This window comes from Carcharodon carcharias, chromosome 12 (assembly GCF_017639515.1).
Source record: "Carcharodon carcharias isolate sCarCar2 chromosome 12, sCarCar2.pri, whole genome shotgun sequence".
NCBI lineage: Eukaryota > Metazoa > Chordata > Chondrichthyes > Lamniformes > Lamnidae > Carcharodon > Carcharodon carcharias.
In genome coordinates this window covers 24670677-24688669 of record NC_054478.1, presented here as the reverse complement: position 1 = coordinate 24688669, position 17993 = coordinate 24670677, and the positions used below count along the sequence as shown (strand labels likewise).

Sequence of the window (17993 nt, the reverse complement as noted above, 5' to 3'; positions counted from 1 at the left end):
TACACCCAGAATGCTGTTGGGGAGGGAGTGCCAGGTTTTTGACTCAGGTATAGTGACATGCTAGCCCCAGGGTGGGTTCAGGACCCAGAAACAGCCCACTCTCTGTTTCTCGCCCCGTGGGGAAAATCCAGCCCTTTACCTCTTTGCTATTGCCTTTCCAACTTTTTAAGCACGGCTGTGGTGTCCAATTACTTGCCTAACATCAAGGTGTAGATACTCATGAACTTGCTGTAACTTAACACTGGCCAAGCAGAAGACATCAGGCTGAATTTTCATCTTTGAGAAGGGAGGCTGGAGTGGGCCATTTCCCCATTTCGCAATCCCGTCTCCCGCCCAGAAGCGCCCAGCCACACTATCTTCACAGGATAAATACATCATGAAGTCTTTTCTGAAACGTGTACCCTTGATGTACACATAATAAGGTGAACAGAGCATGGTTTTCAAAAAAAAATTGGAGGGCTTGATAGATAGAAACAGACACCAGAAACACCACTCTCTGTGTGCAGGTAGGTCGACAACCTACGTTGTATTTGAATATGTTTCCTATACCCCTCCACCAGCTGCCTCACACTTACTCCAAGTGTGGCGTGGTGTACTTTAGCAGGAAGAAGTTGAACTAAATTTTGATCCCTCACAGACAGCGTCAAGAAATAATCGTTGTGCATTGGCTCATCACGTCTCACAGCAGAGGTTGAATGAATTTTAATTTCTGCCACGGTTGAAGTTATTTTGGTGCTAATACTTATTATTCAAATGAGACAGCGCTGGCAGTATCGAGTGAATTATGCACTCCTGTTTGACATGCACGCTTAAAGCAGCGGCTTTCTAATCATTTGGTAAGGAGGCACCAATGCAAACCATTCCCAGGAATCACCTACAAATACTGACACACTCCCAGGGACCCCCTGTGCAAAATATCAGCAACTGAGAGGAAACATTGCAGAGAATAGTATTTACCAACATATACCATAGAAATAATGTGATAGAAAGCAAATAAAACCAGAGAAATGCACAGATACAATTGACGATAGACAAGGATCTGACGGCAAGTTTGTCACCAAATTTCCGACCAATATCTCCTTCCAAAATGATTCCAATCTGACCATGCAGCATCAGGAAATATAACCACCCCCCCCTCAATCCAGAACAGAAAAAAAAAATAAGTAGTGGCAGAAGAATAATTTTCCATTGAGGATAAAATTTACATTTTAATTTTAAAAGATTATCCATCCCATACGAAACAAATGACTGTTATGGTAATGACAGTGCTAGACTGCAACCTAAGGAGTGAGCTGGTGTCAGAGAAGCTGAGAAAGGATAGGGCAAGGTCATGCAGAGATTTGAAGGCAAGACCCAAAACATTTTAAGTGAATTCTCTCATTAACATAAAAATCTATGATGTAGGTGGAGGATTTCATGTTGTTTTCAAGAGAAGTAGAAGCACGTAACTAAGTAAATATTTAACACAAGGCAGGATGAGGGATGCGGCTGCTTTAAGCTATTAAAATGAACATTCTTTCCCCTTTCCAGCACCGAACAAGCTGGTGATGTAGCCTTTATCCGGCCTTTATAAACCGAATTATGTTAATTAGCTTCAAATTCCCTACCCAAATGCTGTCTTCTTGACGATACTGCTTCCAGTTTCTTCCCGTGTCACTGAACATTAACAGATAGTGCGTCACCCAGTCCGAGCTCCCATAACGCCCTTGTGTTGCCACGGCAGTGACCTCTGTTCTCTCACCGAGGTCCATCTGCAGCCATTGGTATTTGTTAGATTCCAGGGGTGACCATCCACCAGCACCTTCGAGGAGGAGTTAAAGAGACAAAATAATTGAGGAAAAAGCTAGAAGAAAAGCATAGAGAAACCTGTCACATTTCAAACCGTAGGAATTTCTATTAAAATTTATTTACTATTTATAAGACGCGACTGGGTTTATTTTTTGTTTCTGGGTGCGGACACCACTGTTAAGGGTACATTTGCCTAAGTTGTTAATTTTAGAGAGAGACAGGTGGCAGGATAGTAATGTCACCAGAGTAATAATCCAGAGGCCCAGGCTAATGCCCTGGGGACACTGGTTCAAATCCCACCACGGCGGCTGGTGGAATTTAAATTCAATGAATAAATCTGGAATATAAAGCTAGTCTCAGTGATGATGACCGTTGTTGTAAAAATCTACCCAGTTCATTAATGCCCTTCAGCAAAGTAAATCTGCCATCTTTATACATGGCGTGGCCGACATGTGACCCCCCCCCCACCCCCAGGCCCACAGCAATGTAGTTGGCTCTTAACTGCCCTCCGAAATGGCCTAGCAAGCCACTCAGTTCAAGGGCAATTAGGGATGGGCAACAAATGTTGGCCGTACCAGCGACACCCACATCCCATGAAAGAATAAAACAAAATCTGGAATACGCTGCCTGAGAGGGTGTTGGAATACACTGCCTGAGAGGGTGTTGAAAACTGATTACCTAGTAATTTACAAAAAAAAAATGATATATATTATAAATAAAAGAGATTCCATAACAAGGGAGAAAGACTGTACAGGTGTGACAGGCCATGTAGCTTCATTCTGTGCTGTAAGATACTAAGAAGGGTCTGCCTTTTTGCTGGCTTTTTTTTTCCTCCAAGTTAAAGATAATACACATCACTGTCTGATTTTAATGTCGCTTTGGAGACAGATGGGCACCACTGTCTATACAGATGATACCAAGATGTAATGTTGCAGCAATTTTTAACATTTTTTTCTACTTTGTGGAAAGGAATTTCACCTAACCTCATGTTTAGAAGTGAATGAGCACAGATAAAGGTCACAGATATCGTTTAGAAGTATCGAAACCAGATGGGTCGATCACCTCATCCCAGGCTGGCCAAGGAATGACTAACGGCCATTCCAAGGAAGAAGTCAGAATCACATTGAGCGAAAAGGACACTGGGACAAATGACGCTTCCATATAACCTATGGCCCATCACTACCAGGTCAAAATGCAGGAGGTCAGGGTCTTATAATTAGAAGTTGTCTAAACAGAACTGAAACAAACAAGCCAGCCATCCCACAAGGGCTTGGTTTATTAATTTTCCACATTTCCAAGTGAGAAATGAAATTGCATTTAAATAAGTGGGATTTGCTTTGACTGTTATTCCATGGATTCGCTCTCCGCAATTGAAATAAATTAGTTCTGCAATCAGCAATGCAGATTGGCCATTATCTAACTGTCATGAAAGTATAATAATACTAATAATATTATTGTGATTTATTGTGAAGTCGGTTAATGGTGGGGTTTCGATAGTTTATCTGTGTGTGTGTTCGTTTGTGTGTATGTGTGTGATTTAACTGAATTGGAGACAGCTGGTCTTGAGGCTTTGACCCATCAAAAGAAGGTAGGTTTGAAATGCTAAATACGTAAAATTGGCTGAAGTTTTAGAATGTGAGGTGAGGAGAATTTTCATTTTTAGATAAATCAGGGTAGTTTGAATTTCAGAGATGGTAGGATGTTATATCTAGCCAGAGAAGCTAGGCCAAGCAGTGTGTTTATTTTTTCTAAAGGTTACTGATAACATGAGCACCACGCAATTATTTATATTATGAGAAAAGTAAAGTTCCAAGGACATATGGGAACAATGGAATTTGCATTAAAAGGGAGAAACATATATAAAGGGAGATTGAGGTTATGTGCTAGGGAAGGCTTGTAAAATCTACCAGAAATGTGAAAAGCCTCCAGTATTTGTGTGTTAAGCTACTGTCTACAGAAACTGAAGCTAGGAAAAGCCACTTTGAATTCTACTGTCCAGCATATTGTGTTGATCTTCCCTGGATCTCTTTAAATCTATTTGTTTTTACTGTTGCCTTAACGGGGGAGTAACTGGAAGCCAGATTAATTCAGGGTTTTAGGAGTTATTATAGTAGTAATTTGTAGACCTATGTATGTGCTTGAAATCTTTTCTTTTGTTAATAAATGTTTAATTTAGTTTTGTAAAAAAATCTTTGAAGTCTAGGTGAACATATTACTACTGAATTCAGGGTGCGCATCTCAAAATAAATATAAATATTGCAAAACCATAGTGATAGCAGAACAGAGTTTCCCTCATGGGTTCGAACTGCCTGGCGCACGTTATGTGCTGTGTCATAACACCAACTGAATGGAAGAACAGGCTGAATGGCTTCCTTGTTCCCCATGTTCCTATTCTCCAAATCGTAGCTGGCCTCATCTCACCAAATGTTTTTTTAGCCTGCTTTCCAACAGATTATAGAAGCCCCCATGAAGTCATATGCAAGAGACATGATATGTCATCCAATGACAAGAGTGTCAGCAGTGGCTCAGTTGATTGTGCACTCAGCTCTGAGTCACAGGTTCTGGGTTCAAGTCCCACTCAGGACTTGAGCACAAAAATCTAACCTGATGTGCAGTACTGAGGAAGCCCTGCACTGCCAGAGGTGCCGTGTTTTGGATGAGATGTTAAATCGAGGCCCCATCCGCCTGCTTGGATGCGTGTAAAAGATCCCATGGAACTATCTTGAAGAAGAGCAGGGGAGGCCTGGTCAATATTTATTCCTCAATCAACATCACAAAATAGCTTATTCTGCCATTAGCACATTGCTGTTTGTGGGATCTTGCTGTGTGCAAAGTGGCTGTTGTGTTTCTTACATTACAACACTTCAAAAAGTATTTAATTGGCTGTAAAGCATCCAGTAGTCATGAAATTCGTTATATAAAGGCAAGTCTGTCTTTTTATGCAGTACTACTCAAATTGTTTCATCTCGAGCTACTCTTTATATAGTCAGATATTGGGCAGTAGTGTCAAACCCCTAAAAGTAAGACATATGGACTGACTATAGGAGTGACTAGAGTGCCTGAAACCAAGAGACAATGCCATGTGTGTCTGAGAAGGTGTACGTTGGACTTTGAACAATAAAGTGAAAGCTGTTGGTTTGATTTTCCATTCCTGTTTACTTTGTGCCACCGTTTAACCATGATTTAGTGGGATTACACACACCTCAACTGGTTCAAGTCCCACTCCACAGGCTGGAGTGCAGTAGTGGAGGAGCTTTTGGGTGAGACATTGAACTGAGGCCTTATAAAAGATCTCACGGCACTAATCAAAGAACAGGGCAGTTTTCCCTTATGTCCTGGTCAATATTGATCCCTTAAGCAATATTATTAAATGGTAAATTGTCTGGTCATTATTGCATTACTGCTAGTGGGAGCTTGCTCTGCAGTAATTGGCTGCTGTGTTTCCTACATTATAACATTGACTACACTCTAAAAGTAATTCATTAGCTGTAAAGTGCTTTGGTGCCAAGTCAGTGAGGGGCGCTATATAAATGCAAGACTTTATTTTCTTATTGAAACTGATTTGTAGCTTTTGGCCCAGTTTGCATGGTCTGATGAAATGCTTATTCCTCCAATATCTGAAGTGAGAATGAGGGCCTGTGATTTAATTAAGCTGGGCAGAGATTAATAGGAGACAGGTTATCAGGGACCAGGGGTGGGGTGGGGTGGGGTGGGGTGGGGTGGGGTGGGGTGGTTTAAAACATGAAAAGGATAGAGGTGTTAGGTTTGAGGTACAAGTGAGTAGATTAGATCTAATATTTTCTTTTTTAGATAAGTGGAAAATTTGTTTGAATATCAAAAGTGAGTCACAGGTACCAAGATCCAGGTTTGCATCTTGCATAAGTTCCAGAGGTAAACAGAAAGGGGGATATTATATTTTATTGACTCAAAAGCAAAGACAAAATGGAAATTTGAAAGATCTTATAATCCTTCAATTTGGAAGGATTTGAGTTTCAAAGAGGTGTGAAAACAATGGAGCCTGAAATGAAAGGGGGAAAAGGGTATTTTAGAGTTATTGTGGAACGCTTAAGGGCCTATAGCCATTTGAGCTGTTGGGCTGGAGGTATGCAGTGTAGCAGTTGGATCTATCACTGGAGCTGTGGCTGAGAGTGGATGCAATTTGAATCAATCATCCAGTCAAGCCAGAAAAGTCCTGGGCTGCAAAAAGTAGTTTTATTATAAAGTTTGAATTTTCACAGAAGAGTGAAAGAGAGTTACAGATCATGTGGTATGCCTTCATTGAAGCTGCAGTAGTTTGCCTTGGGTAATATTACTGGGTTTTTAAAAGTTAAACATCTATAAGGGAGTGTTGCCTGGAACGTATTTACTTGTGAATCTGATCAAGTAGAGTCTTTCTGGGCGAATATTTTGTATAGCTAAGTTTATCTGTGCATCTGTAATCTTCTGTGCTTAAGTTTTCTTTTATTCTTATTAATAAAAATTTTACTTTTAATTTTTAAAATCCCAGAAGTGTTACTGGACTTCTTACTGATGAGATCAGTCCATCCCCTTCTCATTTTCAGAATACAAAATAAAGGGTGTGGCCCATAAGCCAAGTTTCCCTCTGGGATTTGGTTTATGCAGCAATTAACACCGGCTGTGGTCATAGCAAAAGAAATAATGGATTCAGAATGAGATACTCATTGACAACACTTGCAGAATTTTCTGCAGTCTGATCCTCTACTTAAATGCAGGTGAAATATTTGCTCCATTTTGAAAAACCATATCAGATGATGTCTGGTTCTCCCCAACTGCATCCCCTTAACCCACCCCAAACCGGGCCTGCTGAGCTCCATGGAGACTCTGGCTCTGCTGCTCTCTCCCCCGCCCCACCCTCCAGTGCCTGCCGAACCCAGACCGGAGCCCACACCACCCCACCTCCCACCCTGCCAAGACTCGGGGTGGGCTACACCCCTGTAGACAACCCCTCTACCTTGGGCCTGCTGAACACAGCTGATAGTCTGGCAGTGCTTCTACTAGCCCATGCCCCCCGCCCCCCCCTCACCCCGGGGCCTGACAGGAGTCAGGCTCTGTTGCCCCACTGTTTTCCATGCTCCCCCCCCCCCACCCCGCTTTCCGCCCACCTGCTAAACACCGCAGCTCCAGCAAGCGTTGGCAATTTAACTTTCTTTCACAATGGCAGCCTTGGTGAGTGCTTATCCAGACCACCTCATGAGCGTGGCCACGTGGGCTGATGGCAGCATATCCGCAGGAGCATAGTGAGCATGCGAGAGCACCAAAGATACAAGCGCAGTGGCAAGAGGGGACTCCCCAGCAGTCTCACAGTCACTGCCCTAGCAATGTGGGACAAATGACATCCCAGGAAGCCAAACAGCGGGAGGTGAGATTAAACCTAAAATTCCTGGATGATTCCGTAAGCCAAGGGATGATTGGTCACTCTGGATGATGTGTCCCCAGTAGCAACTAAGATTTGGAAAACAATTTCTGCAGGATTTCATATTCCTGCAATTTAAACATCCAGAAGAAATGACAAGAATGTACGGAAATGGAATGAATTTGTAGGATTTAGCAAGAAAACTTATGATTGAAGCAGTGAAATACGAGGGCTCCTTCAACATTTAATACTCGTGGTAAGTCTGCAATAATCATTCAATGTATTCTCCTGACAAAGACTTCTCTCAATGCAGAATACACAAGAGGTTGTTTGTAGATAATGGCAGATTATGCATTCATTATCATTGTAGTCAAGTCAAGAGAGATACCGTAAAGCATGCAAGATGTAGAAACTTCATCTGCATGCTACTGCACTCACTATCCAACTCCATTCATAGCATCTTACAGCACAGAAGGAGGCCATTTGGCTCATCGTACCTTTGCCAGCTCTTTGGAAGATCTATCCAAATAATCCCACTCCACAGCTCTTTTCCCACAGCCCTGCAATTATCTTTCCTTTCCAAGTATCTATCCAGTTACTTTTTAAAGGTTACCATTGAATCTTCTTCCACCATCCCTTCAGGCAGTGCATTCCAAATCATAACAACATGCTGCATAATTTTCCTTCCACAGCTCAACTCTGGTTCTTTTGCCAATTATCTTTATCTGTATCCCCTGATTACTGGAGACAGTTTCATAGAAGCTTGAGCACATTTAAGCAAAGCCTACAGGTTTACCAAAGTAACAAATACCAATTCCACAAATCCACAATGCAACGTTGGAGCTCACAAAGTTCTACTTCACCACCAAGGTCCTGTTATATTATTGGTAAAGAAACAGAAAAAGCCTCAGCCCTTGCAATTGTCCAACAGGCTCAAGGTTCTTGCAGCTTTTATGGACCAGATTGAGGAGGGACTGCAAGGTGGATGAGTGAACTGACCATGGCACCATGGCACAGGAAGCCATTCAAGTGGAAAGATTAATAGGAACATAGTGGGAGTAAAGGACAGTGTGGTCAGGGGGTAGACACAGTTCTATGCTGCCGAGCGAGAGTCCAGAAGGCTATGGTTCGGGACTTCTGCTCTGGGCTGGAGAGGAACTTTCAGTGAGGGCGGGAGGAACACAGCTTTTGTGGTCCATGTAGGTCCTAATGACATAGATAGGATTAGAAAGCAGGTTCTGCATAGAGCAGCTAGGGGCTAAATTAAAAAGCAGAACCTCAAAGGTAATAATCTATATTAGGCATAAGCAAACTGGAGAATAGTAAATAAGATTATAGAGTTATATACATTGTTCAAAGATTGGTTTGGGATAAATGGGTTTCCATTCATGGGGCACTGGCACCAATACTAGGGAAAGTGGGGGCTGTACTGTTGGGACAGACTACATCCGAACCATGCTGGGACCAGTGTTCTGCCAAGTCGTACAACTAGACTGGTAGAGTCTAGTTAAACTAAATAGTGGAGGTGAGGGATCAGGTGAGAAGATGTGATAGAGAGGACAAGGCAGGCGAGTAAGGTAGCAAGAAGGGAATTGATAATGAGTGTGGGGGAGAAGGAACATAACATACAAACTTAAGAGTGCCCTAGCAGAGAGGGCTAGAGGTTGTAAAAATAATAAAAATACAGAATTAAAGGTACTCTATCTGACTGCGCACCTGCACTAAGGTCAGTGAATTAATGGCCCAAATGGAAGTAGACTGGTATGATCTAATTGCCATTATGGGAACATGGCTGCAGGGTGACCATGGCTGGGAGCGGAAAGTTTCAAGCATATTCGATATTTAGGAAGGATAGGCAAAAAAGGAAAAGGAGGTGGGATAGCGTTGTTAATAAAGGATGAGATCAGTACATTAGCGAGAGAGAGGATCTTAGATCAGAAGATCAAGATGTAGAATCAGCTTGGGTGGAGCTAAGAAACAGTAGGGGGCAGCAAACTTTGGTAGGGATTGTTTAGTTGTTTACTGGCCACCAAGCTGTACAGGTAATGAAGGGCACAGTAAAATCAGGAAATAAGAGGTGCTTTAACAAGGGGAATACTGTGATCACAGTGAACTTCTACATAAAGACTATGTAAACCTAACTATAACTAATGTTTTGGATAATGAATCCCTAGAATGTATATGAGGTGGTTTTCTAGAACAGTACATTGAGGAACCAACTAGAGAATGGGTTATTTTAGATCTAGTATTATGCAATGAGAAAGAACCAATTAATAATCTCATCATAAAGGAGCATCCAGAGAAGAGTGACCACAATATGAAGGAATTTTACATTAAGTGTGTAAGCGATGTGATTAATCCGAAACTCAGCTCTTAAATCTAAGCAAAGGAAACCAAAAAGATATGAGGGGGCAAATTGGCTGTGGTAGATTGAAAGGTATGATGGTAGACAGGAAATGGCTAGTATTTGAAGAATTAATACATGGTTTGCAACCGTGGCTAACAAGAGAAGTCAAAGATTATATCAGATCAAAGGAAGAGGCTTATAAAGTTGCCAAAAAGTAGTAAGCCTGAGGACTGGGAACATATTAGAATTCAACAAAGGAGGACTAAAAAACCTACCAAAGAAAGAGAAAAAAAGAATATGAAAGTAAGCTCACGAGGAACATAAAAACGGACTGTAAAACCTTCTTTAGGTATGTAAAAAGGAAAAGATTAACAAAGACAAATGTGGGCCCATTACAAGCAGAGACAGGCAAACTTATAATGGGGAATAAGGAAATGGAAGAGAAACTAAACCAATACTTTGTATTTGCCTTCATAGAGGAAGGTACAAAAAAATCTCCCAGAAATACTAAAGAACCAAAGGACTAGTGAGAATGAGGATCTGAAAGAAATTGGTATCAGTAAAAAAGTAGTACTGGACAAATTTATAGGACTGGAAGTTGGTAAATCCCCTGGACCTGATGAGCTACATCCCAGAGTGTTGAAAGTGGTAGCTGTAGAGATAGTGGTCATCTTCCAAATCGTGTAGATTCTGGAATGGTTCCATCAGATTGGAAGGCAACAAATGTAACCCCACTATTTAAGAAAAGTGGGAGAGGGGAAACATAGAACTACAGGCCTGTTAGCCTGACAGCAATAGTACAGAAAATATTAGAATCTCTTATAAAGAATGTGATAACTGAACATTTAGAAAATAATGGTAGGATTGGGCAACATGGATTTATAATCATTTTTGACAAACCTATTAGAATTTTTTGAGGGTGTAACTAGCAGAATAGGTAAGTTGTATTTGGATTTTCAGAAGGCTTTCAATAAGGTCCCACAAAGGAGACCAGTATGCAAAATTGGAGCACGTGGGATTAGGGATATGAGGGTTATGCTGGAACTGAATAAAACGCTGGTCAGGCCACAGCTAGAGTATTGTGTGCAGTTCTGGAATCCACATTATAGGAAGAATGTGATTGCACTAGAGAGAGTGCAGAGGAGATTTACCAGGATGTTGCCTGGGCTGGACAGTTTTAGTTATGAGGAGAGATTGGATAGACTGGGGTTATTTTCCCTGGAGCAGAGGAGATTGAGGGGGGACATGATTGAGGTGTATAAAATTATGAGGGTCATACATAGGGTAGAGAGGAAGGAACTTTTCCCTATGGTGGAGCGATCAATAACCAGGAGGCATAGATTTAAGGTAAGGGGCAGGAGGTTTAGAGGGAATGTGGAGAAGAATTATTTCACCCGGAGGGTAGTGGGAATCTGGAACTCACTGCCTGAAAGGGTGGTAGAGGCAGAAACCCTCATAACGTTTAATAAGTATTTGGATGTGGACTTGCGATGCCATGGCATACAAGGCTATGGGCCTAGTGCTGGAAAATGGGATTAGAATAGTTAGGTACTTGTTTGACTGGCACAGACTCAATGGGCCGAAGGGCCTTTTTCTGTGCGGTAGACCTCTATGACTAGGCCTGGATTGAGAAATGGCTAATGGACAGAAAGCAGAGAGTAAGAATAAATGGGTCATTCTCAGGTTGGCAGGCTGTGACGAGTAGGTACCACAAGCATCAGCGTTTGGGCCCCAGCTATTCACAATCTATATCAATAATTTGGATGTGGGGGCCAAAAGTAATATTTCCAAGTTTGCTGATGAGACAAAACTAGGTGGGAATGTGATTTGTTAGGAGGATGCAAAGAAGTTTTTAGACAGGGTAAGTGAGTGGACAAGAACATGGAAGATGGAAAATAATGTGGAAAAATGTAAAGCTATCCATTAGGTAAACAAACCAGAAATGCAGATTTCCATCATCAGTAAAGTAATGGAAGGGGTCATTAACAGAGCCATCACGCGGCACTTGCTTAGCAATAACCTGTTCACTGACACCCAGTTTGAGTTCCGCCAGGGCCACTCAGCTCCTGATCTCATTACAGCCTTGGTTCAAACATGGACAAAAGAGCTGAACAACTGAGATGAAGTGAGAGTGACTGCCCTTGACATCAAGGCCGCATTTGACAGAGTGTGGCATCAAGGAGCCCTAGCAAAACTGGAGTCAATGGGAATCAGGGGGGAAACTCTCCTCTGGTTGGAATTGTACCCTGCACAAAGGAAGATGGTTGTGGTTGTTGGAGGTCAGTCATCTCGGCTCAGGACATCACTGCAGGGGTTCCTCAGATAGTGTCCTTGGCCCAACCATCTACAGCTGCTTCATCAATGACCTTTCTTCCATCATAAGGTAAGAAGTGGGGATGTTCACTGATGATTGCACAATGTTCAGCAGCATTCGTGACTCCTCAGATACTGAAGCAGTCCATGTCCAAATGCAGCAAGACCTGGACAATATCCAGGCTTGGGCTGACAAGTGGCAAGTAACATTCGCACCACGCAAGTGTCAGTCAATGACCATCTCCAACAAGAGAGAAACCGACCATCGCCCCTTGCTATTCAATGGCATTACCATCACTGAATCCCCCACTATCAACATCCTGGGGGTTGCCATTGCCCAGAAACTGAACTGGACTAGCCATATAAGTACTGTGGCCACAAGAGCAGGTCAGAGGCTAGGAATCATGCGACAAGTAATCCACGTCCTGACTCCCCAAAGCCTGTCCACCATCTATAACGCATATGTCAGGAGTGTGATGGAATACTCCCCACTTGCCTGGATGAGTGCAGCTCCCACAACATTCAAGAAGCTTGACACCATCCAGCACAAAGCAGCCCGCTTGATTGGCACCACATCTACGAACATTCACTCCCTCCACCACTGACGTACAGTAGCAGCAGTGTATACCATCTACAAGATGTACTGCAGTAATTCACAAAGGCTCCTTCGACAGCACCTTCCAAAACATGACCACTACCATCTAGAAGGACAAAGGCAGCAGATAAATGGGAACATCACCACTTAGAAGTTCCCCTCCAAGTCACTCACCATCCTGACTTGGAACTATATCATCATTCCTTCACTGTCGCTGGGTCAAAATCCTAGAACTCCCTTCCTAACAGCACTGTAAGTGTACTTACACCACATGGACTGCAGCCGTTCAAGAAGGCAGCTCACCACCCACCTTCTCAAGGGCACTAAGGATGGATAATAAATGCTGGCCCAGCCAGCGAAGTCCACATCCCCCATGAATGAATTTTTTAAAAAGTACGTTGGCCTTTATTTGAGACAATTTGAGTACAGGAGTAAAGATGTTTTGCTGCAGTTGTATAGAGCCTTGGTGAGACTGCACCTGGAGTATTGCGTACAGTTTTGGTTTCTTTACCTAAGGAAGGGTATACCTGCCATAGAAGAAGTACAATTAAGATTCGCCAGATTGACCCCTGGGATGGCAGGATTGTCCTATGAATAGAGATTGTAGGATCTTTTTGTCTTGCACTCATCAGGACAGAATGACAAGAATACCAAATTTCAAAGGGAACAACGAATGTATACTGTATGAGAAAAGGGATGCTAATTGGTTGACAGGTTAACAAGTGAGTTCTGATTGGTGGAGGCATTGCCATGAAGAATACACTGGTGAACAGTTACCCCCAAGCTTTTGTTTAAATTCAAACCAGGTAAGGCGACTCTGATAGGTTGAGGCATTGCCATGGGAAACAATTGACTACAAGTTTTGTTTAATTGAAAATGGTGCAATGCCTGGACATGTTATTTTTGTCTGCAGAGGTCTTGTGTAAAAGCTTCTAGCCAGTCTAAGTGAGCCATATTTTGAGCCCAAATGCTAATCGTAAATTGGTTGTTAGCGTAACTCTTAGCACAACCGAAACTCTATAGTAAGGGCTGTCTAATCGCAGAATCAAATCTAATGTTGGATTATGTGTTCTGAGTTTTGCAAACGGAGGCTGGCTCGGTACAGTCTGTCTCTTATGAACAGCTGAAGGGATGTGCTGTCTGATATGATTGTTTGGATGCATGGCATCATCCTGAAATTCATAAATTACTCATTTGTGTGGAAGGAAGAACATCTTCTTGGCTTGACAACAGGTTCCTGTTGAAGGAGAATACCACTCATGTAGCTATTGCATATTAGCAGGAGGAAAGGGATAGATACACCTGTTTCTAACATTTTTGAGACACCTAACTATTCCAGGGGAATTTGGGGTCGGCCCATTCCTCAGTTTGTGCGATTGATATACAGTGAACAGTGATTTGATTGGGGTAGCCGTTATCTCACAGAATAGCTTTGATAAGCTCTAATTTAACATCAAGTTGCACAGTGAACAAATAGTTCAGGCCCTATTTATGAGGTTGCCAATCTTGTAGCACGTGAAACATTAGGTGTGTATGATGACCAGTGAAGGTAGGCTTGGGGGAGACAGCAGCAGAGAACTCGTTTGTAGATTTCTCAACTAGCATGTCAAGGAAATGAGGGAAAACAGTCACAGATTTAAAATAGACAACTGATCAAGCCACTGCTGTTTGTCAAAGAGAACACTGGGAAGCTGCCGAGGGCACACACGAACCAGGCCTTCAACTCCAGCCACGATGACACCTTAGATGAGGAACCTGAGGAGAGCACCTTTGAAGACCCATCACAGCGCTCACCCGCACCCTCCCCTGCGCAAAGAGATACACCTTGGCGGCACCTAGTTCCAGATTCGCCTTGGGGTCCCAATCGGGTGAGCACCTTGCACCACTGGTCCACAGCAGGTAAAGGCAGTGACATCAGAGGTCGCCAGCACTCAGAGGACTGCTGGAGGTCACGATTCTGCTGAGTTGGCAGAATCGCGTTGCTGGAGCCGCAAAGACAAGCATGAGAACATCAGGAAGGGATGTCAGCTGCACCAAGTTTGCAACGCATGATGGAGGAGTTGGTCTGCCTTCAGCCTAAAGCGATAGCGCCAGCATGCCAATGCACTGAGGTCCACACTGGTAGGCGATCCTCACAATGTTTAAGAAGTTTTTAGGTGAGCACTTGAAACGCCATAGCATAAGGGCAATGGGCCAAGTGCTGAAAAATGGAATTAGAATAGATAAGTGCTTGATGGCTGGCATGTACACGATGGGCCGAAGGGCCTGTTTCTGCGCTGTATAACTCTATGATTCTATGAAGAGACTGGACCTACATTCTCTAGAGTTTAGAAGAATGAGGGGTGATCTCATTGAAGCATACAAAATTCTTACAGGGCTAGACAGGGTAGTCGCAGGAAGGATGTTTCCCTGGCTTGGGGTATCAAGAGCCAGGGGACACAGTCTCAGAATAACAGGTATATCATTTAGGACTGAGTTGAGGAGCAAATTCCCAACCTGTTTCACCATTTCACTAGATCGTGGCAGATCTGTATCCTAACTCTATTTATTCACCTTTGACCCATATTTCTTGGTACCCTTTCCCAACAAAAATCCATGAATCCATCATCGATTGCTTCGAACGGGATTTTTCTCTCCAATATCAGTAGCACACAGCAATAAAGGACAATGTCAACAATACAACCAATCTACCTTCCAAGAAACATCTGCAGCAGAGAGTGATTTGCAACTTGTGTTTCAGCTCATTCAACATTGGGCTTGCACTGGCTAATATCAATCTAAATTGAATTGCGAAAGCCTGTGCTCTCAAGGTCACTACCTTGGCTTTGAGGTAGAACATTGATTTGAAAAGGAGCCAGTTCTTAAAATCTTTTTAAAAAACTTCGTGCTGCACAATAAAAGTACTGTACTTCTTACATGAGTCTCCACAACCTTTTCATCTCTCTTCTTGCAGGGAAAGAAAGCAAGAAGAATTCACTTACTGATTTGAAAGAAAATGCATGTCATTAGGGGCTATAAATATTACGTTCAAAATTGTTATGCAAATTTTAGTTACTGTGATTCAAAATGCCTTTTACACATTTGTCAGGAGGATGATATGTAATATATTGAAGTTTTGAAACATTACCCATTCTGCTTATGTGCCGAACACAATCACTTACACTAACATACTTTAGAGCTAATTTTAAACAAAAACTCCCAGGCCTTGAGAGTTTAGAAATAATATCGCCATTAATCACCATTTGTACATCAGCATCTGAGTGGATAATCTGAGATCTATGGCTCTCAGGGGAACTGACTGCTCTAGCAGCACTTAACAATATAGGATGCTGGCCTATAAAGAAATTGTAATGTGAACTGAATAGGTGCCTTGCAAGACAGGAACGTAGCATTTCACACTCTCACAATGGTAGTCAAGCTGAGCTTGGATAGAGGGAAACATCTGTGAAGTTGGATAAGAGGGCTAAGTGTGAGCAAAACATTAATTGGTACAGATTTTTGCCTCTTACCATCTCTTCTGTTCAGCTTTGCGAAGCCAGGGCTATGACTACTTGAGAACTCCGAAGAGGAATCAAAAGCCAACTGAAGTAAATCGGACACCAGATGACTGTCACAATTATCTGCCAAATGGAGAAGACAAACAAAACAGTTAACATTTTTAATGATATACGCCACTCAGCCAACAAAAATGGGTTTAACAAGGTTAGACATTTCAGGCAACATCATGAATGCAAACTGGAACCTTGTTACATGTCCTTCCACCTGTGTAATATTGCCTGGCTTGTAAACCTGTCTCAGCTCATCCACTGCTGAAACATTCATCCATACCTTCGTTATCCCTAGATATCCTAATGTTCCCCCGGTTGGCCTCCCATCTTGCACCCTCCATAAGCTTGAGCTCATCCAAACCTCTGCTGCCCATATCCGAACTTGCACAAGCCTCACTCACCCATCACCCCTGTGCTCACTGTCCTACATAATCCTGATCTGGCACCACTATGATCTTAAAATTCTCACACTTGTTTTCAAATCCCTCTGTGACATTACTACTCCTTATCTCTGACTTCCTCCCGCTCTACAACCCACAAAGATACCTGCATCCTCTATTTACAGCCTCTTGAACATATCCGATTTTAACCACTCTACAATTGTTGCCTGTACATTCAGCTGCCAAGTCCTTATGCTCCAGGATACCCTCCCTAAAGCACTCCCCTCTCACACCCACTTTAAGACACTCCTTAAAACTTAACTCACACTCTTTATGTGGCTCAATATCAAATTTTGTTACAATTCTCCTGTGAAACACCTTGGGACCTTAAGGATGCTATATAAATTCAAGCGGTATTGGTGTTTCTGTTTTCACATGTCAGGATGGGCTTCGAACAAAATTGGTCAAATATGGGTTTGACAATCCTCCAGGATTGCCCAGGGATTAAAGATTAATCTCCAGGACACTGCTTGCAAGTAAAACCCAGGAGAAAAATCTTAAGCCATTAAAAATGTTTTTTATTTACATTTTCTTTGTGAACTTTCACCTTCTGGATTTAACAGTAATGGAGATGAGCAAGGTGACTGACAGCCAAGAATCATCTCACTGGACATCCTGGAGAGTTGTATGTTGGTCATCCTGCAGACCAACAACAGGTTTCCAATGTATCCAACGAGTCTGCCCGCTTTCCAACTGACAATACACCGTGAGGATGGGCATGTCGGGCGACTGGAAGCAGGAGGGTGGGGGGGCGCAGCAGTTGGAGGCAGGAGATCACATGATGAAACCTCCAAGAATGCACCCAAACAGAGTTGGGAACAATCGCCAGGCAGCGTTATGTTCAGGACTTGCAAATGGTGCTGCCAGTTTCAGGCCTCCCATCAAAATGTGCTGCCCGGATTTGGCAACAGACCAACTTCAATCTCAAAAACTCACTGGACTGAACCATATGATTCATCAGATAAAGGTGAGATGAACCTTTCCCTCCCTCTCATTCAAGTCTGTTTTCTCTCTGTTCCATCTTAATTTAAAACCATATGATATTACTAGTGATTCCATGGAATCAGGGATGTGTCAAGAGATCAATATGTGATTCCTTCACACTAATTAAAAAGATTTCAGAGACAAGGGACAAGGTTTCAAAGAACATCAAGCCTTTTGATTAAGAGCTACTCTGACTCGTTCCAGGTACATCACTTGCAATTAGTACATGCTTCAAAGCAATGAGGTTTTGGTGCAAAATGTCAGATGCCATTTTGTAATATTATTCCTAATTTGAATTAGAAGGAACCAATTCAAAACTGGATGATGCATTTCAAAGCATGCATTGCAAATGCCTGCAAGTGTGTGCATCAGCAAAAGTACCCACATGGCACATATTCCGGAAGACGGAGGTGTGGTGGCAAATGAAACCAAAGAGAAAAGGAAATGCGTGCATTTATATAGCACCTGCACTGACATCCCAAACACTTTGCAGCCAATGGAGGGCTTTCTGAAGTGTAGCTACTGTAACTGCAGCAGCCAATTCTCACACAGCTAGCTCCCAAAAAATGGTAAGGTGATAATGACCAGATAACCGGTATTTTGT

The 17993-nt window shown here is 42.6% G+C and overlaps 1 protein-coding gene across 1 annotated transcript in view; it reads right to left on the bottom strand.

The window, feature by feature from the left end:
* The window catches only part of LOC121285105 (contactin-associated protein-like 5), an 834028-nt gene extending 817689 nt beyond the window's left edge, over positions 1–16339 (bottom strand). The window contains exons 1-3 of the mRNA XM_041201256.1: positions 16246–16339; positions 15927–16037; positions 1608–1801 (exon numbers count right to left, since the gene is read on the bottom strand). Coding sequence (XP_041057190.1) covers positions 1608–1801; positions 15927–16037; positions 16246–16339 — 399 coding nt within the window. The remainder of the gene's footprint in view (positions 1–1607; positions 1802–15926; positions 16038–16245) is intronic.
* Between the last annotated feature and the right edge of the window lie 1654 nt (positions 16340–17993).